Source organism: Conger conger, chromosome 1 (assembly GCF_963514075.1).
Source record: "Conger conger chromosome 1, fConCon1.1, whole genome shotgun sequence".
NCBI classification, from domain to species: Eukaryota; Metazoa; Chordata; class Actinopteri; order Anguilliformes; family Congridae; genus Conger; species Conger conger.
The window spans coordinates 52915885-52941515 of record NC_083760.1 but is presented as its reverse complement, the minus strand read 5'-3'; the positions used below and the strand labels follow the sequence as shown (position 1 = coordinate 52941515).

Here is a 25631-nt window from a genome sequence, read left to right as displayed (position 1 = left end):
AGGGATAAATTATTCTGAACCTTGTGTTTCCCATCCTACATTCCATTTTGATTTCTGAGCCATTTCCACTACACGAGTGTGCCCGGTTTTAGCCAGTTCATTTTCAGGCACTTGCTGCCTTTTTTGACACAAATTACCTTATTCCAGTCTTCTTTTAGAATCACATAAGATGTGGTATTTGTGAGCACGACTAGCTCTGGCTGACCTTTAAGTGAAAGGATTCATGGAACGACGAGTGGGGAGGTTGTGGAGCTGGAACAAGCCGTGTGAGACACAGGGACACGCGGAGAAGGTGACGAGAGAGTGCAGACGTAGAGCTGCGGAGGGAAGACGGGGAAGGTGTACGGCGCACAGGCGAGTGGTTAATGCGCCGGTTCATCCCTCTCAGCGGAGTTGTATTTCACCCGCTCTCCCCCTCATACATTTTCTAGGCAGCGAGTGTCTGTCAAAGAGAACTTTCCTCCCTTTCGGCATCGCTGTTCCCTCGCGATAAGCTCCGGCTGGGAGCCTCCCACCAGAACGACCAAACTTTCCTCCTGGATGCTCTCCTCTAGAACACTCCCCCTCTCCCCGTCTCTCTCTCGCTCTTCTTCTCTCCCTCTGCGTCTCTTTCTTCCCCCGTCCCTTGCCCTTGCCCGTAACCGCTGCACATTCATTTGCTCTGTCCCCGCCAGCGTACTCCGGAAACCCGCTTTTCGAGACAAGAAAGCGAGGGCGCGCAGAACTCGGAGATAGCATGTCGCCGATGTGGAAACGGAGAGGCGCTGTGCGCCCAACCCCCTCCCCCCCCCAACCCAAGCTGTGCCGGCTCCTTTTTTCGTCCTTTACCGAACGCGATTACTTCTGTCCCGTTGCAGGTGGTGGTGCACATCAGCGACGAGAATGACTGCACGCCAGAATTCATGCATTCCATCTACAGCCGGGACAACATTCCGGAAGCTACCCCCCCAGGGACGTCCTTACTGCAAGGTGAGGGACAGGTGAACTTTTGGAGATGGTGGCAGCGCTTTTCTGAAAAGTGATACCCCCGAGGGAAGGTGGGAGGGTGTATAATTGTGCTGCCTCAGCTAGACTCTCTATCTGTTATGTGTGACCCCCGGGCCCCCCTCCCCCGACTAAATTACCTGGGGCAGGTGTCTTTAGCAGTTTTGTTCCAGGCCAACAAGCCATGTGGGGACGATAAAAGTGGTGAAGGAGGCTCATATCTAAGAAATTATTAATTAAAGCAGGCGATCTGGGTGCTAAATGAGTTGTAATCAAAGCTTGGCTGTGACTGCAGGCATAACTTCTGTTTTATCACAATCAGTTTAATCACTTCCACTATGAAAACACACTCTCTGGGGCATTCATGTCTCTGGTTGACGTGTGTGTGTCCAGATTCTCCTGTGTGCGTGTGTGAATGTGTGTGTGTGTGTGAATATGTGTGTGCATGTGCATTTATGTAAATGTGCGTCTGTGTGTGAGCCGAGCATGATTTTGCCGAGCACCCACATGTCCGTTTTATCAGCTGCAGGAACTATTGATGCTTTTTTGACCATTTTTGGCCGTTGCCGGAAACAGTGAAAGCCACCGTAGTCGTCATATGTTTGATTAGAGGGCAAGATGACCGGAGGGGCTCCGAATTGGACAGCACTGACCCCTCGGTCACAGATTATCGGGGCGATAGGACCAGGACTGTGGAGGGAAGACAGGGGAGGGTGCTGACCTCATCTAAACTGTGCCCTTAGTGGAATTGGACCAGCTATCTGCACCCAAGCTGATGCGATCCTATCTGGGTAATTGAAAGTGTTTTACGTCTGTTCAAAAATTGATGATGTGTTGTGTTTTTCTGAGAGGCCCTGTTCCTCTGGGGCCTCTGTGTACACTTCTGGCATTTAAAGACATATCTGTACCCTTTCATATTTTATATACTCTATAAATACATGCATGCATTTGGACAAACCGGTGTATCTGCCTATACATAAAAAATGTGTGTGCACATTTATAATAATAATAATAACTTCATTTATTTAGCACCTTTTGTACATAGGATGCATCATAAAGTGCTTTATAGAGCATTTGTTTGTGCATTTCTGTGAATGTGTAAATGTGTGTGCCTGTGTTCCTGTGTTTTTGCGCATGTATGCAAGTATGTTTGTGTGTGCCTGCATTTGTGCATGTGTGTGTCGATGTATCTGAAAGGCAGCCCCAGACAGCTATATCAGCCAGTCTTGGGGGCTTGTGTTGGCTTACTATTGAGCTCCCATAAAAAAGCTTTGGCTCTGGCTGGTGTTTGGTGCTATGAAGAAGCAAAGGCAGCCTTACATGAGGAAAGCACTCGAGCGGTATTCCAATGACAGCCCAGGTGCCGGAACATTCTCACATTCTCACAAGTGGACACAGGAGAGAACTGAGAGTGATTAATGATCTTTAATTTATCCTCTGCTCTTTGAGAGCGCTAGCCTTTAAAAAAGAAAAAAACACACATGCTTTGGATGTTCCAAACAATGGCTTGCTTTCTGAACTGGATACAGGCATTAGAAATGATGACTGACTTATATTACACTGTGATATTCACACAGTATGTACATATTGCCATGTAGACAAATTCTCTTGTCTGCTATGCAGTTCCTGCAGAAAAAGAGCAGCCCTTGTTTGTGTTGTTTTGTGTTGTTGTGTAATATGAAGCTGTGGTCTTTGGGGTTTCTGTTTGGTGCCATATGCAGGTACAAACAAGCGGCAGTTATGATTTACCTACCAAATGTGTTGGTAAGCATGGAAAGAAAAACCTAAGCCACTGCTGTAAATGATTGATTGGTAAAAAGAAGTGAAGGATAAATAAAAACATTATTGTTGCTATTTACCTTAATTCTGGATTAGACCATGAACCATACATTGGGCGCATAAGCTTTTAATATGACCTACTGGGGATTTATATGAAAATGCAGTCCAATTATCAAGGAAAAACTTCCAGAAATGATTTAGTTGAAGAGCGGGTGCTCCCAAACTACAACCCCCTCCCCCCACCCCACCCCATGCCCCCTCCTCTCCCCTGTCCCCCCATTGCCCTCCGAATACGTTCGGCTCCCTATGTTTAATTTAGTTTCCACCGCAACTCCATTTCTACAGCACATGCATTAAAAATGGTAATAGGTAGCCCCAAGTGATATTATATTAGTCTGTGTATTTTTAATGAACCTTCTGTTTGAATCTCATCCTTAAGCCCCTCTCCGCAAACCCCCCCCCCCCCCCCCCCTTTACCCCCACCCCCCGGACTGCAACTGCAACAAGTTCCTGCATCGGGGTTCGAGTGGGGGGTGGGGAAGGGGAGATAGAGGCGGAGGGGGGCTGGGGGAGGGGGGGGGGGGGGTTGGAGCCGTGCACCACCACATCTGTGGGAACTGAGCTAGATATTTGCCTTGGAGATTAGGGCCTTCATCTGCATGAACCAAATGACTGCGCTGGCTGGGCCCAGTGACAGCTTGCCCGCGGTATAATGAAGCCAGGGCCTTCTCGGTTCTGGCGCGAGCGCTGGCTCTCTGCCTAATGACAGCAAACCCTTCTTGAAGTTTTACTTTTGATCTGCGAGAGTCAACACCAGCTTTCTCAGCGGCCTCAACAGATGGGCCCTTAAATTTATCAAATAAAGAATTGGCCTCCCAACATAGTTTTAATTAATATTGGCTCTTTTAGCATGACAGAGTACTTAATTAAAAAAGCACTTACTGTACAAATCCAACGGGCCCCGGCGAGAATGAAAGGCCGTAGCCTGGCGAGAGGGGAGAGGAGGTGCTGCGAGAGAGAGGGGGGGGGGGGGCTGGTGCTACGGCTGGTCCGTCTGCAGAGACCCGCGCTGTACGCGCCAAGGACGCCTCTCACTGCCGGGGACGTTAGATGTGATGCTGTGAGAGTTCCATCCCTCAAAGTCAAAATCCGCAGAAACCGGAGCGATTTTAAACAGCGAGAGCATTCCCCCAGTTTTGTAGGGGCTCTCTAAATGATGGAAGCCCCCCTCTCATTTTTGGCCTCCACTCCCCGGCTGGCTCAAGGTTACTGTGAAAATAATTGACCTGTCACAGGGCTGGGTGCGCTCTCAGTCAACAAGTAGGACTCCTTCCTCCATCTCCCCTCCTCCACTAACCTCCACCTCCCCTCCTCCACTAACCTCCACCTCCCCTTTCTCCTCCTCCCCTCCTCCACTAACCTCCACCTCCCCTTCCTCCACTAACCTACACCTCCCCTCCTCCACTTACCTCCACCTCCTCTCCTCCACTAACCTCCACCTCCCCTTCCTCCACCTCCCCTCCTCCTCTTACCTCCACCTCCCCTTCCTCCACCTCCCCTCCTCCACTTACCTCCACCTCCCCTCCTCCACTTACCTCCATCTCCCCTTCCTCCACTTACCTCCACCTCCCCTCCTCCACTTACCTCCATCTCCCCTTCCTCCACTTACCTCCATCTCCCCTTCTCCACCTCCCCTCCTCCACTTACCTCCATCTCCCCTTCCTCCACTTACCTCCATCTCCCCTTCTCCACCTCCCCTCCTCCACTTACCTCCATCTCCCCTTCTCCACCTCCCCTCCTCCTCTTACCTCCACCTCCCCTTCCTCCACCTCCCCTCCTCCACTTACCTCCACCTCCCCTCCTCCACTTACCTCCATCTCCCCTTCCTCCACTAACCTCCACCTCCCCTCCTCCACTTACCTCCATCTCCCCTTCCTCCACTAACCTCCACCTCCCCTCCTCCACTTACCTATACCTCCCCTTCCTCCACTAACCTCCACCTCCCCTCCTCCACTAACCTCCACCTCCCCTTCCTCCACTAACCATCAGCACCTTCCTCCATCTCCCCTCCTCCATTTACCTCCATCTCCCCTTCCTCCACTAACCATCAGCACCTTCCTCCACTTACCTCCAGCACCTAGGCGCCCTGGCTCAAATCTCTCCCTCTTGTTCTTTCTTCCCATCACAGTTTTAGCCCGAGACTGCGACACAGGCCAGAACGCCGAGCTGGCCTACTTCATCCAGAGCGTGGACTTTGACATCACCGCCCAGGGGGTGGTCAGCCCCAGGCAGCGGCTGGACTATGAGCGGCCCAACCACATGTACGAGTTTGTGGTGGTGGCTGTGGACAAGGGCAGCCCACCCCGGACCGGCACCGCCTCGGTCCGGATCCGCATGGCCAACGCCAACGACGAGGCGCCCGTCTTCTCCCAGGCAGCGTGAGTCCCGCAGGTCCCTCCGGACTCTGAAGATCACATGCGGACCTCCACGCTAGCTATTCCGAGCCTCTCGTGTGCCTGTTTGCAGAGATGACACAATATCTGATTTCACAGCTCTGGCATTCTGATGGCCACCCTCGACATCGTTTGGCATGTGTCGAGTGTAGACAGAAGGAAAAACAGGCATTTAGACAGGCTCAGAAATAATCTATTAGAACATGCCAACACTAAGAAAAAACGTGAGAGAAAATTCTAAATAAAGAGGACATGGCTAGATAAACTAGCAAACAGTTAGCAAAGATGGAAGGGTGATTCAACATTTCTGCTTCTTTGGGGAACGTCTGGTGGTGGAATTGTATGGTCATCTGTGAGCATTTAAGGAAAGGCTATCGAGCGGCTGTTGTGGGCGGGCACAGATGCTGGGTTTTGGGACTTAGCTGCTGAGCCCCATCGTCTGGTTCTCCACCCTACAGCTATAAGACCTTCCTGTCAGAGGATGCTGGGCCTGACACACTTGTGGCTATCGTCCACGCCAAGGACCCAGATGGGGACGGGGTGACATACGCCATCACAGGAGGCAACGAGGACAGCAACTTTGAGCTGGACAACCAGAAAGGTAAATAAAGGGTGGGGCTGGGATGATAGATGTACCCCCCCCCCCCACACACACATTATCTCTCCTCCCCGTTCAGAAGATACAGACAGTTAGTATGACCCAGGTCTCCGAACATGTCACTGGAGAGCCATAGGTCCACTGATTTTCGTTGCTGCTCAGAAATGAATTCATTAAAATAGTTTATTCGCCTTTTCATTTCATTTTCAGAAGATTGAAAACAAAAACCCAGGAGGCGCTGTGGCTCTCCAGGACCAGGGTTTGCAACCCCTGGTCTTGGGGAACAGGTCATTAACAAGAACACCACAACATCACCAGCCTGATATTTCGCACTGCACCCTCGCCCTTTGCGCGCACCCTCTGCATGCGCCCTGCGCCCGCCCTTTGTCTGAAGAGCACCTCCCCTTGCTCATCGGCCCGCGGCGGCTCCGCAGAACGCCTGCCTGCCTCTCCGCGGCCAAGGTTACATTCGCCCTGCAATCTCGAGTTATCGTTTGTTTACGAGGGCCCCAGCCGGATAGGTGCAAACGCCGCCGCGCGGCAAGGTTCTCTGCCTTATCAGTGCCTTTGCACCGTCGCCCCCCCCAAACAGTCTATTACAGGCCAACAAAACAGATGGCCCCTGGCTTCCTCACTGTTAAATTGTGAAAAGTTGTCACTTCAAAGACTTAGTGCCGTTTTATTTCTTTTTCCCACTCTTTTATTTATTTATTTCGCCCAAGTTGCGTGGGGAAATGCTTCAAAGATGCTGCGGCGCTGCAGTGCCTGTTGTACCAGATTGTAAAGGATGTCATATAAAGGCAAATATTTTCCCTTCACAGTAAACATTTTCCTTTGTGTGTGGCTCTTTTTTCTCTTCTCCCCCTTTTAACGGCATCTTCAGAAGCGGGGACCAAACTCAATTTGGAACGCCAAGAATGTTTGAAGTAGAGTCGAGAGATATAGCCATGTGTTGGGCGCGTAGTGACAGCCAGCCTTTGGCACCTGTTCTGATGCGCGCTGTGCCGTCTGCCTGAATGCGTCCGCTTCCAGGGATCATTAAGCTGAGGAGGAGCCCTCCGCCCCAACTCCGGGGGCCCCAGTACATCCTGAACATCACGGCCACCGACGACAATGGCTCAGGTGGGCCGCACCCCCTCAGCAGCTCCGCCCAGATCATCGTGGGCATCAACGACATCAACAACAACAAGCCGGTCTTTGAGGAGGTGAGACCACTCACACTGACACATACACACACACACACACACACCCTTATACCGCACGCCCACACACCACATGCAACACACACACGTGAACATGCAAGCATACTCACACATAAACACACACACACTCGCAGTGAATGTTTTGATGAGGCGTAGGCTTGGACTGCTGTCACTTTATGAGGGAGAGGAAAGCTTTTCGGTGACAGCTGGTCGCAGAACATCTGAACGGCTTTCAATTCTGCTGGGAGAGACGACTGAAGCCCCGATCACAACATGCAAGGCCAAAAACTGCTCTGCTCTGGAGATGAATATTTTAGTGGGGAATGACCTCCGGATACTGGGGATGCATATGAAAAAGAGAGGTAAATATGCCCTGGAGGATTATGGGAAGGAGCCTCTGGCTAGTCTCCAGCATGCTCCTCTGTGTAGGTGGACTATGGCATGGTGGAATGCACTCCTGTGACTGAGAGGACCAGGGACTTTGAAAAGCTGCACAGTATCAAAATACCAAAATACCAGGAGCAGCATTGATGTGGGAGAGTCATGGCATGACTCACTGGACTGAAACAGACAAGGGGAGGAGGGAATGTCTTGGAGGGCTGCAGTGCACCATCAGAAATTGTGTTCTACTTGAGCTCTCAACCCCATCATTGATCTGATTATTTGATTAACTGGCCTACTTTCACGCATCTTTGTGATTTGCCACTCTGAAATCAAGTGCTGCTGTTTTTCAATCAACTGATTGCAGAATACTTGCTGGTCTAAATGAGAATACAATGGCATAAATGTGTGAGTCTGAGCAAGAGGGCAGATGAGACTGCAGGACAATGGATACAGTGGATGACCCACAAACATGCTCGATGGAAGTGGAAGAACTAAAAAATGCCTGGTGGATAAGCTCACCTCTTTGCAGACTATGTTTCTGAAGAACAAATCATGTTACCGAATTCTCTCACAGGTTTACCAAGGAGCATGAAAAAGACAATGAACTGTATCTGAACATTTCTCTTGGTGGAGAGCAAAGAGTAACCCAGTGAACATTCTTGTGTTGGGAATTTGGTGAAAAGGCAGTAAGATGCCATTCAGGTGAAACCCCAGCTGCATTTGGTTGAAAAGTCAAGGTTTTATAGCTGACTAAGCCATAGCCAGGCTGTATCTGGGAAAAACCCAAGCTATAACCTAGTCTGTTTATATCAGAACATCTGGCAACATACCCTCGATGTCCACCCCTCTAGGTGCCTAGATTACAGCTTTTGCTCACTGGGAAAAGAAACTATTAAAACATGGAAAAGCCAATGTTTTTAGACTGTAAGCCTCATGAACAGCAGACATGGTGGTTGGCACACACACCTCCAAGAGCACCAGCATTCAAAATCTATCAATAATACTGCTGCCACAAAAGCTTCTCTTCGGTTTCAAAATGTGTGTGTGGTCCTGTGACAAGAACTGTGTCCTCTGGCCATGAGATGTGTGAGTCAGCTCCCTGTGCTATGCTATGTAGGAGGTGTTTGAGGCTCTTAAAGGTTGGACTAGTACTGGATAGAGATATTTTAACTGGGAAAGAGAAATATTGGGGAAGCCACCAACAGCACACAAGTTGTAAAGTAAGGTGCAGCATAGGTAAATAATCACTCTCACTGGGCATTTTCACAAGGTTAGAGATCCAAAGTACACCTACTACTCAAGCAGAATTCATGAAGCTACCATTCGTCATGACAGAAATACTATTTGGTAGTCCTGGAAAATGAATGAGTCTTGGTAGCTTGGTAGTCTGCAGATGTGCGGATGGTCTAAATGGTCTAAACAGATTTCAGATTTATCAGGCTTTTGTGTGCAGTGGGTGTGGTTCTCATATGCGACTCGTCAGTTATGCCCATCTTGCTCTTGTTTGTTGCATTTGCCTGTGGATCTGCACTCTTAAGAAGAGAGGTGTCGGTGTCTCGGTGGCGCTGCCTGTAGAGCACTGACCGCATGCTCATTGCGAGCCGCGACATCGGCGGTTCGAATCCGACTGTCTGACATTTGTCGCAGGTCTTTCCCTCTCTCGCTCCCATTCTTCCTGTCTCTCTATACTGTACTGTCCAGTAAAGCCGAAAAAATATCTTTAAAAAAAAAGAAGAAGAGAGGTGTCATTCTTTCTACACATATCCTGTGTCAAGAGTGCTTTCACTCAGGTCGGGTTAATTCTGAACACTTTTGACACATCATGTGCAAGAATACTCTAGAATCATTTTATATGTTGGCCTCTCAAATTCCTTTAAAAGAAAACAATGATATGCAAGTAATTCTTGTGCATTTGCATTCAATTTTTACTTTGGGTGGATGAAAATTAAAATTAAAAAGTAAAAAAATAAACAACAGACCTTTGTGTTGCCCAATCACAGTTGTTGGGCGCATTCAAAGGAATGGCTTACAAATTTACTGTCAAAATCAACACAACATGTGTGACCCTGAGCACACCCTCTAAATGTGTTACAATTCAACGCAACGTGATAAGAATGACTAAACTCTTAGAGTGCGGTCTGTGGGTCTCATCTGTGGGTTCCCGCTGTAGATCTTGTCTGTTGCTCTCGTCTATGTTCATTCACTCTGTGTCATCTCACTAGCTGATCAGTTGCCTCTACTGTGGGATTCTTGGCTGTGTCTGCAGTCTGTTTCTTTCACCTCATCCTGGTTTGCAGCTCCCGTCTAAAGCACATCTCATCTACGTATCACCCTCGTTTCTCATCCAAGGCTCGTCTGTCACTCTCATCTGTGTCTGATTCTCATCTCTCATCTGCAACTCCCATCTGCTTCTCTGACTGCCCCAGTGTGGCTAAGCTTCTGTGGTCTGTACCTGTGCCTCTCAGTTCTTATCCTCTTCTGGGCCCTCAGTGTCATAACTACAGCATCAATGCCTGGGTCTTGGAGAACCAGCCCCCTGGAACTTTGGTGCTGAGGGTGCAGGCCCATGACGCAGACATTGGGCTCAACGGCGAGGTCAAGTATGGCATCATGAACCGGGATGGTGCTTCCTCTGGGTTTGCAATCGATCCCAACACAGGTAGGGACAACATGTACCCCAGATATCTTTACTGTCCTAAAACAAATTGATGTCTCCTTTGCAAAAAATGTATTTGTTGTTTTTCGGTTGAAAATATTGAGATTTTCGAACTACAGTATATCATTAAAAATCCATACGGTTAATTCACACATTTGTATGTATATGTGAGCTATCTAAAGATTGTTATAATGTGAAACCTTGGCATGCAAATTAATTTGCTTTAGCTGTATGTCTGCTGCAGACCAGGTTAAGTTGGTTTGAATATTGTAGTGTGTGCTGTGAAGGCTGTGTTCAGTGGCCTCGTTTCTGCAACGCTCTGTGCTTGATGTGCCAACCCAGGTGTGATCAGCACCACGGTGAGCTTCGACCGCGAGAAGCAGCGGGAGTACACCCTGTCTGTCACCGCCACTGACCTCGCCCAGGAACCCCTCATCGGCATCTGCCAGATCACCGTCCTCATCGCCGACCAGAACGACAACGACCCCAAGTTCGAGAACAGTCGCTACCAGTGTAGGCCCAATCACTAAATTGCTATCCATTTCCCACGTTGATGTCCACAAGTGTTTCAGAGGGATTAATAATATCCCTATAATCTCCCAATGAATACATGCTTGAGAAACAATTTATTGAAATTCCACCCTGGTCATCTGCAAAATTAACCTGTGAGACTCAAGGGTAATGTGAATGTTTTAGTTTATTGGCTCTCTCTTCCTCTGTGGTGAAGGTGAGGCTGTGGGTTGCCCCTGCCCCTTAACTAGTTATATTCACATCCGTCTGTATCCAATATTTACTGAAGGGATTCAGGTTAGGGTACCACAGGTCAAGGGGCCCAAGGCCCCAAGGCCCCTACCTGCGACTGGAAGCTTCTGGTTCCCCAGTTCCTACCTCTGCTTCTGGCAAATTTTCTGGGTAGCCCCATCTATCCTCATTCCTTTTCCACAGAGCCGACCTGAACACTGAGCATTTGGGAATTCCTCTTACATTAAAGTGAAATTTCACAATAAAAGTACAGCAGCACCAGTAGAATTCAGTATATTAAAGACAGTGAAGTTCTTTCTCTTTCCTCCGGGGGAGTGACCTATTCAGAGTGTTTGAAAAGCCTGAATGTGTGTTTCCCTGAAGGACACTGCCGCTCATTAAACACTTCTACCTCCTACATATAGTAATCTTGCATAGCCGACATCAGGATATTGCTGGCTTAACAACTTCCAAACCAGCTCACAGTTGTGGCTCAGGTAAATGCCAGCATCTGCCAATAAATAAAACATTTAAATTCCAAAAATATTAGGTCCATTTTATTATTTTTTTTAATGTAAGAACTACCAAGCTTCTACTGTTATTGTAAGTATTCAATAGTTAATAGTGGAGCCAACAACTGAAGCAGAATTGAATATTGGCAATAGTTTGTTTCCAGTTCGACGTTTATCCACAATGTGCACACGTCACATTTCAGAAGCATGGTGTCACGATTGCTCAGCATCAGTGAAATAAACAGAGCATCGATTGTGCATTAATCATTACAGGGTGACTGAAATCTTTCATGGGACAGGCATTCATTTTCTGCATCTACCGAGTACACGACTGGCACAGGTGCTTCTTCTGCTGTTGTCATGACCCTCGCTGGCCCATGTTGACGCTCGACTCCTTCCTCCCGACCCAGACTTCCTGCGTGAGGACACGCCCGTGGGAACCAGCTTCCTGCGAGCGGCTGCGCACGACGACGACCAGGGCACCAACGCCGCCATTACCTACTCCCTGTCCCGTCAAACCCCAGCCTACTTCCACATCAACCCCAGCACGGGCTGGGTTTTTGTCAATCACCCCATCTCACAGGTAGGTGCTTTGTCAAACAGCGCCGGGGTCCCCGGGGGCTCCCTCGGGGGCCGTGACTGTGATTTGAAGTCAAAGCGCACAAAGCTTTCATCGCAGCGCCACCGAACACAATTCCCCAGTTCGCTCCGCCGCCCCGGAGTGTTTCTCCTGTGCTTGTTCCTGTTCTGTGTTATTCCTCTCCTGCTGTCTATTTCTCCGCCTGTTCTGTTTGCTTTTCACAGCCGACTGGTTCTTTACAGGTGTTTCGCTCCCAATGCTGTGGCACGCATTCTCGCTGCACATGATACCTTCCTGGGACCAGTGTTCACCAGGCTTTGTTCATTCCTCAGGCATGGCAAGGTCTGAAATAACAAGAGCGCCTTGTCTATATATAAATTACTGTGCGTGTGCGTGTGTGTATACGACACGTGTACTGTATACCATATGTATGTATGTACTTATTATATACTGTATAAGCACTTTATTAGGAACATTTTTGCTTTATTGCACCTACTTATTCATGCGATTATCTAATCAGCCAATTGCGTGGCAGCAGTGCAATACATACAATCATGTAGATACGGGTCAGAAGCTTCAGTTAATGTTCACATCACATCAACCATCAGAATGGGGAAAAAATTTGATCTAAGTGACTTTGACCGTAGAATGATTGTTTGTGGCAGACAGGGTGGTTTGAGTATCTCAGAAACTGCTGATCTCTGCTGATTTCCACGCATACTAGTCTAGAGTTTGCAGAGAATGGTGCAAAAACCTAAATAAAATCCAGTGAGCAGCAGTTCTGCAGACAGAAACGCCTTGTTAATGAGAGACGTCAGAGGAGAATAGCCAGACTGGTCAAAGCTGACAGGAAGGTGACAGTAACGCAAATAACCGCACATTACAACAGTGGTATGCAGAAGAGCATCTCTGAACACACAACGCATCATAACTCCAAGTGGATAGACTATAGCAGTAGAAGTCTAAAATATAAGTTTAATAGATACCTAATAAAGTGCCCGGTGAGTGTATATATCTTTAACAGGAACAATAGCAATCACATTCGCACAAGCATAAATAAATGAATGCAAGAGCTTCTCCGACATTTTGCTGTCTACCTCCCGGCAGCAGCGACTTGACACCGCGCCGTGACATTTTATTTATAGGGTTTGCGCTTCGCCTGCGTCGGCTGGCTCCTTCTGTCGTCAGCTCGTGTCGTTGTTTTGTTTTGTTTTGTTTTTCTTATTGGAGGCCTGTGTGTGGGTTTTTTTGTTGTTTTTCCATCTTGGCAGACATGTCAGCTTTCTTATTTTTTTAGCGAAGGAATGCATCCTCCTGTCATTGCCGTGCAGGTTATATAAAAGCAGAGGGCCTTTGTTTGACACTAAGACGCTTCCTCTGTTTCAGACGGGGAGCTCGGCTGTGAGCTCACGCCACAGACGGTTCAATGGCCGTGCTGCATCGATAAGGCAGCCATGATGAATTAGCGCTATTGATAACCGCCACAGCCCAGTTGGGAATAGTTTCGAAGCATTGGGAGGGGGGTTTCCTCATACTTGTTATGTATTTTAAGGACTAAAATTTGTCCTTGGAAGTCACCTCCCAAAGCTAACGGAGGTCTTGTGTCGGGTTTCAGTGGAACTGAAATATTTCACATCGAACACCTTTTAGCTTTTCAGATGTCTCCATTATTGTGATGCAGATGGGTTCCGACAATTTGGATGAAAAAAGACTCCAAAAACATTTCCCACCTGGACCCTGTTACCTTACATCTGTTAGATCATTTCAATAAAGGACATTAAAGTGGGTGTGGGTCTGAGACACTTTCCTTCCTTTTTTCTTCTTGTCTCTTTGTTCTTTTTTTGCTTGCCCTGTTTCAGTGCCACACGTGTTTCAGAAAGAATCACCTTTAAAAAGCCTCAAGATGTCAGATGATTTTACCTTCAAAAAGGCTGTTTCATCTCTTTTCCCTCTATTTTTCATTCTCTTTCACTTTCTCTCTGACTCTCCCTTGCTGTCTCTTTCTTTCTCGCTCTCTGGTGGTTTACCCAACTGTCTGCCCTGAAAAAGGCAACATTTTGGTCGCAAAGTTTTACTGCTGACTCAACTTCAGAAGTCCTTTTTTTATTATAAATATTACAGCAGTAATTTTAATGAAATAGTGTAGAATGTGTAGTTCACTCCTCTTTGTTCTCTGAAGCCGTAGACTTGAAAGTCAAATTAAGAAGCAAAATATATGGTGCCATTATGAATAAATCCACCTTCTTCCTCAGCGTGATCTACTTTTGAAGTTTCTCTCTTAATGTCCAATGAATAATGCTGACTTACTGCGGTTGTTAATGTCATTTTTTTTTCTGTAGCAGCGATCTTTTTTTAACAAAGGTTTCAAACTGTTTTCTGGCTAAGAATCTCAACTGAACTGTATTTTTGAAAAACTGTTATTGGATTCACACGGTGAGCTTTACATAATGTGTTTCATGTAAAAGAACGGTGCTGTTGAAACAATGTTTCAGTATGTATCGTTGCCAACATTTGTATGCATAATTTGATGTATTTCACAGTTAATGAATAAATGCATGAACCCTGTCTTCTATATGTCTTCTTATATTTATGCATTAAAAACTGCTGCAATGTACAATTAAATTTGGAAGTTTAGTTTCATTTGTACTGATCAATTGTGCTTCATTGCTTCTTCAGGCCAATAACAGAAAACATGAAGCAGGTTCTGATGTAGATCTGCTCACAGAAGGGTTATTTTATCCGCTGTAGACATCCCGCATCAGTCAGCAGATCATTGCCACGGACGGCAGTAACAGGAGCAGTTCCGTGGACCTGACTGTCATCATCACCAACGTCCACAACCAGCCGCCCCAGTGGGAACAGGCCGAGTACTGGGTCACCATCCCCGAAAACACCGTACGGGACACGAAGATTGTGGTGAGCATTCCCTCCGCTGCACACTTCCAGCTGTATCGACGCTGTCATCGCTTCCTGCTTCCTGTGCTCCCTGATTTCCCTGTGCCGCCAATATCTATCGGAAGGGTTGCCGGTTTGATTCTTTCCCGGGTGTATCAAAGTGTCCCTGAGCAAGGCACCTAACCCCCAATTGCTGATAAGCTGGTTGTTGCCTTTCATGGCAGCCCATCGCCTTTGGTGTGTGAGTGTTTGTTTGCGGATGGGTGAATGAGAAGCATTAACTGTACAGCGCTTTGGATAAAGGTGCTACCTAAATGCAGGCATTTCCCATTTACCATCCAAGACATTCTCCTGCCAGATAGGCATGTCTTGAAATCATGCAAACATGTTCAATGTAGTGTCCAAATGTTTACATTCCCCTCTACAGGAGCATAACAAACTCCATTTTGAAGTAAAGTAGTCGGTAAAGGTCACTGGTATTATGAAAGGCGCCATCTTAGGTTCCAGGCCCGACATTCCTGCATCAGCACACAGAAGATCTTTGGTGAAACTTAAAAGAATCAGATCCTCTTCAGGGTATACACAGCAGGATCCATATAGTCATCACTTCTTTTTCTCTATCCCTACACAATTCCCGATACTCCACATCTCTCTTCTAACTTCTACCCCACCCCCGCATCTACCATCACCAAGTCCCCCTCCCCCCAATTCATTTTACACAAAAAGAACCAATGAAAACTCCCGGTCTTCTGAGACTACTTCTCATATCCAGCCGATTCATCAAGAAATAGAGCCACGAGGAGCCTTGTTATTTAAGCTTTTTCCCGTTGCTTCTTCGTCATGTCAGCATGTTTCGGTTATGTTCTGCTAAATATTTTGTTGGCCTTTCAGGCCCGTGTGCGTTTATAGCATGTGTCTGCTCATCACTTGCAACGGCTCCTAGCCATTCCATGTGTAATGTTGCACTGAGTACGGACCTTATTTTCTCACATACTTTCAGCAGGAGGGGCTCAGAGAAAGCTTTGAGTATGATAAAAACAAATTGGGGATAGGCTTATCGTTATTAATTAATAACCACAGGGGACTTTGGAGTTGCTTTTTAGTGTTGCTTTTTGCTTTTATTGGTTGCCAACTTGTTTGCTATGTACAAAGGCTCCTATTTCCGCAAAGCTCCATTGAAGGGGTGGCGATGGGGGGGGGGGGGGGTGTCAATATCATGAAATTTAATTTAAATGCTTTGCTTAAAACCGAAGATTAAAAAAGCAAGACAAGCAAGATAAAATTATGGCCTCGGTTGAAGCCTCACAATAGCCTCTTATTGGCCTGGACAGTGCATCAGAAAGATACCTAATTGCTGTATTCATTTCCTGACAGCTTTCATCTTCCACAGCTCCGATAGCTGCCCTCCTGAAGATAATGAATGGGGAGCTTATTCCATAGAGTGCTCTTTACATATTTTAGACGCGGTTTCGTCAAAGCCACCAGGCGCCCCCTCCCCCGCCGCTCTCGTGGGCTCTTCTCAAACGCCGGCAGACGCTGGCGTCGAGGTGTAATTACCTAGGTAGATTGTTGTTTAAATTTAGCCGCACTAATATGATCTGTTAATAACACCACGCGGCAGGCTAAGATGCAGATGCGTGGAAATCTGCATATCAATGAGCCACGCCGGGGCGGCGAGCAGCCCTAGATGGTAATTCGGCGAGATGCGGCTATTGTTTCACAAAGGCCATCGCTTGCATCTCCTGTCTGTGAAACCTCTTCTTCTTAGTCTGTGAATCTTTTTGATTTTAATGGGAGAAGAACTGGGCGAACACAGCGGCTTGATGAAGGACCAGCACTCGTTCCACTGTGATCAGAATCTGACCTAAACTCCATCTGTGGTTGTTTGGCCATGGTCAGTTTAGTTTCAGTGTAGTTTCTGGGATGCGGCCAATGTGTGATGATTTCTCATTATCGGTAATTCTGTATGGCTCAGCTGTTGAGCCCTTGCGCAAGGCCCTTAACCTCACATTACTCCAGGGGGATTGTCCCCTGTTTAGTCTAGTCTACTGTCAGTCACTTTGGATGAAAGCATCAGCTAAATAAAAAATTAAGAAGTTGACTTTGCAGAGTGAGATGTTGGATGTCTCCTCATGTGTAGCTCCTTCAGGGGCCTCAGGGGTCTCTCACTCATACGTCCAGGCTAAAGGATGCCCCAAAAACACCCTCCCCCAGCTCCACAAGAGGACCTGCCTGTACCATGTGCTGGACAGTTAAAGGCCCATGTGCATAGTTTTCTTGTTTTTGAGCTTTTCATATCATCTTAGAGCTTTCGATGTGTGTTCCATAATGATTTGAGTAAAAAAATCATATTTTGGTCTTAATATGCATATTTTAGAGTCAGCAAAGCTGTCCGTGACACCTTTTGAGAACCATGTTGATCTTCTTAATTAGTTAGTGAGTTGTCAGTTAGTTATTTACTGGTTATGTTGCTCCTCAATCCTTCTCCCTTTACTTTACTATTTTATTATCCCCACTTAAGCTGCACTTTCACCACTGTCCATGTTAACACAGAGAGCTGACCACAGGAGGCAGAGGGGCTAGGGTATTTTCAAAGACCCTACATCACTGCTCTTTGGCAAACTTTTTTATAGACTAAAACCAGGAAGAGAACCCTGATGTGGACCTTTAATGATGCATATGTCCTTAATCTCTCTCTCTGTCTTCCACTGTCCCTGTTTATCTCTTTTTATCATCCTTTTTATTTATTTTGAAATCATCTAACTGAACACTGGTGGATTTAAAATCAACATGCAGTAGGTAGACCTCATTAGCCTATATAGTGTGATCTCTCAAGAAAATGGAATACACCTGGCACAGTTTAAGCTGTTAATTCAAAAAGGGTCAATACTTATCACCTTTTTCATTATCAGGTTTTTATTTCTAATTTCTAATGATGGAATGCAAATATTTTATTTCATTCAGACATTATGTAAGCTGCATGTAAAAAACTACTTAGATAATGTGCTATATTTTATGTTCAAGCATACAGGAAAACTATATACTTTTATTTCAATACATTTACTTTCAAGTTTCAATGTTTTTTTATTTTGTAATCACATGTTTTAGGCACAACAATTATTGTAAAGTGAAATTGGCAGTAAAATTTTCATTTAATTTAGTTAATTAGAGTCGAAAGGAACTGTATGGTGTCATTCCATCACTTGCCATTTCACTGGAGTATAAAAATTAGGTAACACACATGCAAAATCCCTTTCAACCATGAGCAAGGGAAAAGCCAAAGAACTGTCAATTCAGGAGACACAAATGGCAATTGACCATCACAAGTTGGGTAATGGGTAGAAAAACATACATAAAGCTTACCACTTAGCAGTGTAAGGGCAAAAATTAAAAAGGCGTAAAACATATGGAATGGTTGCAGACTTGCCAGGAAGAGGATGCAAGTGCATATTATCCCCATGGATAGTAATGAAGATGGTGAGGGAGGCAATAAGTACATGACAATAACTATTTATTTTTTAGTTTACAACACTTTTTGTGCTGATTTATCCAGGGTTCCAATAAGTCTGGAGCTCACTGCACATATAAAATATAATCTCTCTTTTGCTAGAATTTTTGTAAACTCCTCAGCATTCAGGGATTCTCCAGGTCCCTGTACATTTGCAGGATTTCAGTGGGCTTGCTGTATGATTTCACCAAGGTTAGTTTCCTGCAAGCTGCCATGTCTTTCATTCGGCGGTTGCCCATAATTCAATTCAGCAGGAAGCACCATGAAGTGGTTTAATGGTGTGTAACTCTCTGTGCCTGACATATAACTTACTGTAGCACACCCAATGTAAGAAAGTTATCGGAAGTTTTCCAAATTATTTTGTGGAAATGTATCTCGTCTGTCTCTCTACCCTTACTATTTCTGGTAATGGAAGCGGAACAACAAAGCACTTACAATTAGAAGAATTACAGTGATTTTTTTCTTCTCAAAGTACAGTATTTGCTCCCCAGTGAGACATAACTGTTGCAACCGACTGTTCAGATCTGTTCTGTGAATTGGGAATCTTCACAGTAATTCATCCTTAGAACTCTAAATACAAATTAGGCTTGTTAAACAGTATAATGCATTCATTAGCAAAACTGTGCTGCCTTGTGTTCAATTCGTTAGCTTTTTTCCTCTCCTTTCCCCCTTTTCTCCTCTATCTGTCTTTCCGTCTCCTAATTAAAAATTTAAATATCAGCCATCTCATTGTGGAATTATCTCAAGGAATGATAATTAACAGATTCCAAATGGAGTAATTGTAACCTTGAGGAAGTAATTAAGAGCTCCCTGTTCTTCAGCATGCATCAGATAATAGGAATATCATTTTCATCAAGTAGCAGGGGTTGCTTCCCCGATAAATCACTGGGAGAAATTAATAGGCCGGGTTTTGGAGGGGGTTGGGCAAGTTTGTATTTCTCAACAGATAATCGAAATTAATTATTTAAATGAACTCGTGCTGCTATGAATATTTAACAGTTTTGAAATAAAAAAGGGAAAGTTTAAAAATATACTTGCCAAGCAGCACCACGGCGAACCCTCTGTAGGATGGGTGTCTGGGGTCCAGGATCATGCTTGTTTCACACGCTGGGAGGAGAGCATCTTCCACTGACTTGGAAACTAACATCTAAGAGCTTTTTGGTGTTGTACTATTTTAAGGTATTTTTCCCCATTTCTATCCCTAACCATGCGGAATGAACAATTGACACATGACGTTGGATGTCAGTTAAAATGATTTGCTTCCCCGCTTACCCCCCTCCCCATTCCCAGTAGGGAATGTTTCTTGTACCAAACTACAAGGTGGTTATTGTGCGTTATGTATCCCTCACAGTTTAAATGGTGCTCTATGCATGTGTGATATTGAAAATGCACTTGGTTAACCTGTCGCCCTAGAACAAAGGCCCTGGATTACATTTTGAATTGGCCAAACTATTTTCTAGCCATTTCAAACACCAACTGTTTAAACTGTATCCATGTTTGGCTTGGTGTCAACCTCTGCTGAGTGTGGAACTGCTGTGCCTGTTTACTGCTGGTGGGACTACTGAGTCCTGGTACCCTTACATACATGATGATGTTAGTGTATCTCTGAAAAGGCACACTTTTTTGCAACAAATTCAGTTCCTGCATACATTTTCATTCATCTAGAGGGTATCTATAGTAGCACTGCACTAGTTGACCTGAAGATCCTGTTCTCTTCATTAAACTTTATGTCGTTGCGTTCATTAGTCTAAGTGCAAAGGCTAATTCCTCACAGGCCTTCCATGTAACGACTCCTACCGATCTTCTCCGTACAACACTCATAGTGCCATCTAGTCCTAGTACAAGACTCAGTCCTTGTATACCATTACTGAACTGCACTCGTTAATTCTGAATCATCCTCTATTTGGGGCCCTTACCGCCGCCCAGCCCCTGATCACCGGTGCGGAAGGAGCCACCTCCACTCCAAGAGAGAGGTTCTTAGGTGGGCAAGGTGAGGAAGTAGGTCAGCTGTGCTGCGATGTGGCAGAATGCGTTGACCTATAAAGTAGGAAGCAGCAAGCTTTTAAGGTGCGTGTTACAAGGGCCACGGCTGCCCGTCCTTCCTGGTAGGGACTTGTAACCTTGACGGCGGAGGAGGATGGCATCAGCCACGGCTGAATGGACGCCTACGCCGGGGCTCTGGATGAACATCTTTCCCTCCGCCCCCACTTACCGGCAGCCACCGCAAACCCCACGAGCGTGCGGGCTGCCCCTGGGTGAGTGTAGAAGAGTGACTGAACCCACTCTTTCACATTTATAATCGTTTCATGCCCAAGTGGATGGGTTGAAATTGACATGGACCATTAAGAAAACACGCCGGTATTCACAACATGGGAATGGACTCTTTGGAAGTCGGCCACGCCTTTTCACTCTCCTGGTTTGTTCCCATTGAAGCGCAGGTACCACTGATCTGGGAATACTGTAAATATGATGTCTTGGTGATTTATTTTGCTCCATAGTTTAGTAAGCGGACCCTTATTTAGTAGAGTGGTGATTGAGGTGTGATTAAATGGAGCTCTAGGATAATGGCGGCATTGTGGCTCTGTGACCACAGTCTGCCGCCCAGCTACCATTTCGTCTGTGCGGCAGTAGTTTGGAGGGGCTTTCCCCTTCCCGTTCACAACACCGTGGTTCTGGAGTTCACCTGAAGGCGCACCTGGGATTCCTTTAGCTCAGGAATTAGTCCGGGACCAGGAGGCAGCTGTGGCAGATAGGGGTGTCTGATCATTTGTTCAGAGGAACACTGACAGCCCCTCTGTGCCGCCCGCCAGATTGGGAGAGATCCTCGACTCCCACTGAGCCGCAGATTACGGCGTGTCATTCCGAATAAGTTCCCTGTCGGAGGAGGGCCACTTCGCCGGCTTCGGCTCCTCACACCTGAGAATCAGGGGAGAGAGCGACCCGTGTCTCTGCCAAGGCTGTTGCTATTTAGGACAGAGATGGGAAACAAGGGCCGTGTCTGTTTCTGGATTTCAGACTTCTGCTCTTAATTATTTAATTAGCCCAATAACTTACAAGATTTTTGTCCACGTTCCTTGATATAAACAGCAGCTGATAAATGTTCTTGTCTTGAAGCATTTTATTGTGGTGTAATTTGCTAGTGAATCGGACGTGGTACATATGGCTAATTAGCTGATTGAGCTAGGGTAACTGGTGGCAGCAAAATCCTGCATACACACCTCCAGGGCTGGAAATGCTTATCCTTGATTTAGGATGTCAAAATCGTATGAGTATGTCCGAAACCAGTGTTTCATAACATGCCGGGTGTCATACTACACTGGATGAAATATCATAGTATGCAATCACTCGACACGCTGGCACAAGTACCTCATAATACATTGTGATAAGGCACGACCCAAGCAACCAGGAGGGCAGTGTTCAAACCAAACCAAAGAGTTGAACAATTTAAACTTAAGTATAAGTGAAATAAATATTTTTTCATTTAAATAATCTTAGACTTTTGAAGATGATTCCATTGACTCATTAATTAAGCGTACTACTTTACCCATGTTGGAAAATAAAGCTTGTGCCAATAACGATTATATTTTAGTTTACAGGACTTTTTGTGAAGATTTATCAGGAGTGCCAATAATTCCTGAGCCCACTGAATATAGTGTGTAAATTTCGATGTCTGTGGCCGCTTGTGTGGGGCAGTGATATCCTTCCCACCTCCCTACCTGTCACCTCCTGTCACTTTAGTTCCACTTCACCAAGGCTCCCAGGAAAGAGAAAATTGGAAAAACAACATAAGGCAGTCGTCAGGTCCTCATTGGCTCTGATCGGGACAGAGTCTAGAGACGATTTCAGCAGAAAGTAACTCTATAACTGTCAATAGCTGTTCAATAGGAAATGAGATGGATCACACACAGAGCTGCGTCTAATGTATTCATGCGGTGGAGTCAGCACTGGAGTGATTGGCACTTGTGCTGATTTAGAATGCCCTTTCACAAATAATGCTAATTATCGTAAGAAAGGTTTGGTCAAAGTTCCACTTCAGTTAGCCCATTGCCTTTTTTCCCATGGATACCTCTTGGAAAGAAGGCGTCAGCTTTTATTAATGTAATTTAACTGTGAGTAGTTTTCCAACCACAATTCACACACTGAAATACACGCATAATGCATAGACAAGCACACAGACACACACACACAGACAACCATGCGGGCTAAAATGCACACACCCATGCACCACACCGTTATGTACAGAAACACAGCACATTCACACTCAAATGCACATGCACACATACACACGGATACACACTCACACACACATGCCTTTTCACATACATGTGGACCCAAGCATGCACATCATTGACACCTGAGTTATTGCTTAATCTTACCTTGACAGGGGGGCAGCCCATAGTCTAGTGGTACAGGACCTGGAAGGTTGGTGGTTCAAACCCCAGTGTAACCATGATAAGATCAGTACAGCTGTTGGGCCTTTGAGCAAGGCCCTTAACTCCACATTGCTCCCGGGGGGATTGTCCCCTGCTTAGTCTAATCAACTGTAAGTTGCTTTAGACAAAAGCATCTGCTAAATAATTGTAATGCAAATGACAGTAATTGCATAACATCCATCTCTTGCAGACCATAAAGGCGACATCACCCCTGGGCGACCCCAGGGTCACCTACAACCTGGAGGAAGGGCAGGTCCCAGAGACCAACATGCCGGTGAGGTTCTACATCAAGCCCAACCGCGCCGATGGCTCGGCGTCCATCCTGGTGGCCGAGCCGCTGGACTTCGAGGCCACGCGCTTCTTCACGCTGCGTGTACGCGTCCAGAATGTGGCTGCCGTCCCCCTAGCTTCCTTCACCACTGTCTACGTCAACCTCACAGGTGAGGGTCTGTTTGGGGGTCACTGACCTTTCACCCCTGCTCACCTTGGTGACAGGAAGGTGACAGTCATGTAAATAACCACGCATTACAACAGTGGTATGCAGAAGAGCACCTCTGAACACACAACGCGTCAAATCTCGTAAGTGGATAGGCTTTAGCAGCTGAAGACCAATCAGTCTAAAAAAGCCTAATAAATACCTAATAAAGGGCTCACTGAGTGTTATATTTGAAGATGTGGAAAATAATTTGTGTGTAGAATTTCTTCAACTAATGTCAGTAGATATTGTCATACTGCGTTCTGAATTATCCCAAATGCATGGTTTTGAGCTGTGGGTTAGCACACATCAATAATATTATTAAAGCTGTGTTAGTGTGTGCAGGGGAGACTGACTCTCTGTCTCTCCTCAGGGGGGCGATATAGTCAATGGGAGGTTTGATGAACAGCAATGAGCTTTCCACCAAGGAAAGCAACACTTGAAAATGCATTATCATTAATTAAGAGGAAAATGGAAATTGAAATGTAATGAAACTGAAGACAAAAGACTCTTGAAGCTCATTAGAGATGTAGCATAATCAGTGTGCTACAGAGACCATTGAACAGTGTAGTGCTGCTTGTTCATAATGACTAATCCACGAGCAAAAGGGGGGGCATTGCGAAATCAATCCGAAATTTTTACTTCATTTCCATGCCTTCAAGAAATAAATAAGTTCAATAAAAACTATTCATTCTTGAGTTTGGAAAAACATCACCAATATGCCGTTAAATAGTCTACATTTGGTAGACTTTCATCGATTATGCTTATGTTTTCTCCATTGGTGTCTCTCTATCTCCATCTCCACCCACTTGCAGATGTGAATGACAACGTTCCCTTCTTCCTGTCCTCCACCTACGAGGCCACAGTACCAGAGGGGGCGGAAATTGGGACATCAGTGGCCCAGGTGTCTGCCACAGACCTGGACTCAGGCCTCCACGGCATGGTGAGGACCCACAATCCCCTCTGAGAGGTCTCTTAATCCATCCTGAAATGCTCCCGGGGGACTAAACTGCAACCACGACTTAGGCTTCAATAGACCTGCTCAGTATTCAGTCTAACCACTATGCACCTAAACTACAGATTAGAGCCAAGGTTATGTTCAAATGAATCGCTATACTCCTGAGCCTAAACGGCTCCCACACGTCGCTTAAACCACAATGCACTTCCTTTTTTAGATGAACAGAAAAAAGTATGTTTCCTGTACAACACTGTGTATCAGTGGATTGTTTAAATTAATTCAGAATATTTAGAAAACAGAAAAGGCAGCCACACATTGACTCAAATGTACAGAAGGCATGCGCGATATGTTATATTGAATGCATAACTCAGGAAAGATTTAAGAAGGTGATTTATAATCAAAAAACCTTCTTTGTTGGTCACTGGATGTGGCACAAAACAGCATCACTCAGTAATTGCATTTTTGTTTACCCTTTTCATTTAAACCGAAAAAGATCTGTAACAAGACCATCCATTTGGAGCTATCCCATTGCTAACAGTTCTCACTCTCATTTCCATGTTTGACACCAGATCACCTACATCATTCTGAAGGATGAGAGTGGAGACTCCCAGTTCTTCAGCATCAACTCCTACACGGGGGTGATCCACACACGTGCCACCTTTGACAGAGAGCAGAAGGGATCATACCTGATCGAGGTGCAGTCTCAGGACAGCTCGGAGTCAGCCAGGCCCAGCCAGCAGGGACAACCAAACACAGGTGCACACAGATGCTTTGTCAAAAAGTCAGCAGCAGTCATAATTTTAGGACTGACCCCTTTTACCAGGGATCGTCTAATCTGGCCCTCGAATCCAAATCTGGCCCTGGTTTTCTTTATCGCTAGGCAAATAACTGAACAATTGGCCAGACTGCCTTCACACCTGATTCCCAGGTAAATAATGGAAAGCCTGCAGTTCTCGGTCCTCGAGGACCATGATTTGATGATCCCTGTCTTGACTGTATTCCACTGAATTGTCCTGAAGATTCACTCTGACTGAGGAACCTATATTTTACCATCTATGGCCAGGTATCATAGTGAGTATCACCGTTTTCAAACCGCACACTGAGACTAACTGCTGCTTGATGCTACGGTTGGCCATTTTGTATCACTCAGACATGGCCTACGTGCGGATCTTCGTCACAGACGTCAACGACAATGCGCCCGCCTTCTCCCAGCCTGTGTATGAGATCAGCGTGGAGGAAGACGAAGAAGTGGGCTTCGTTGTCATTACGGTGACGGCCAACGACGAAGATGAAGGTACTGGGACCTGAATGTCGCCTGAGACTCCTAGAGCTAGGGAGGCCGCTGTCAAAGCCTGTTACATTGCAGGCCTGACACCATCTGTAACATGTGCTGTAGCCACAGAGCTGAAATACTCTATAGTGCAAAATACTGTAGATGTACAGGTCCTCTAGTATACATATACACCGTTACAT

The 25631-nt window shown here is 46.0% G+C and overlaps 1 protein-coding gene across 1 annotated transcript in view; it reads left to right on the top strand.

The window, feature by feature from the left end:
* Positions 1-25631, top strand: part of si:dkey-22o22.2 (neural-cadherin) — a 116018-nt gene that overhangs the window by 62194 nt on the left and 28193 nt on the right. The window contains exons 5-16 of the mRNA XM_061241144.1: positions 858-969; positions 4952-5201; positions 5675-5817; positions 6847-7019; positions 9891-10059; positions 10399-10569; positions 11720-11892; positions 14638-14805; positions 22916-23165; positions 24016-24143; positions 24728-24914; positions 25309-25452. Of these exons, the coding sequence (XP_061097128.1) occupies positions 858-969; positions 4952-5201; positions 5675-5817; positions 6847-7019; positions 9891-10059; positions 10399-10569; positions 11720-11892; positions 14638-14805; positions 22916-23165; positions 24016-24143; positions 24728-24914; positions 25309-25452 (2068 nt within the window). The remainder of the gene's footprint in view (positions 1-857; positions 970-4951; positions 5202-5674; positions 5818-6846; positions 7020-9890; positions 10060-10398; positions 10570-11719; positions 11893-14637; positions 14806-22915; positions 23166-24015; positions 24144-24727; positions 24915-25308; positions 25453-25631) is intronic.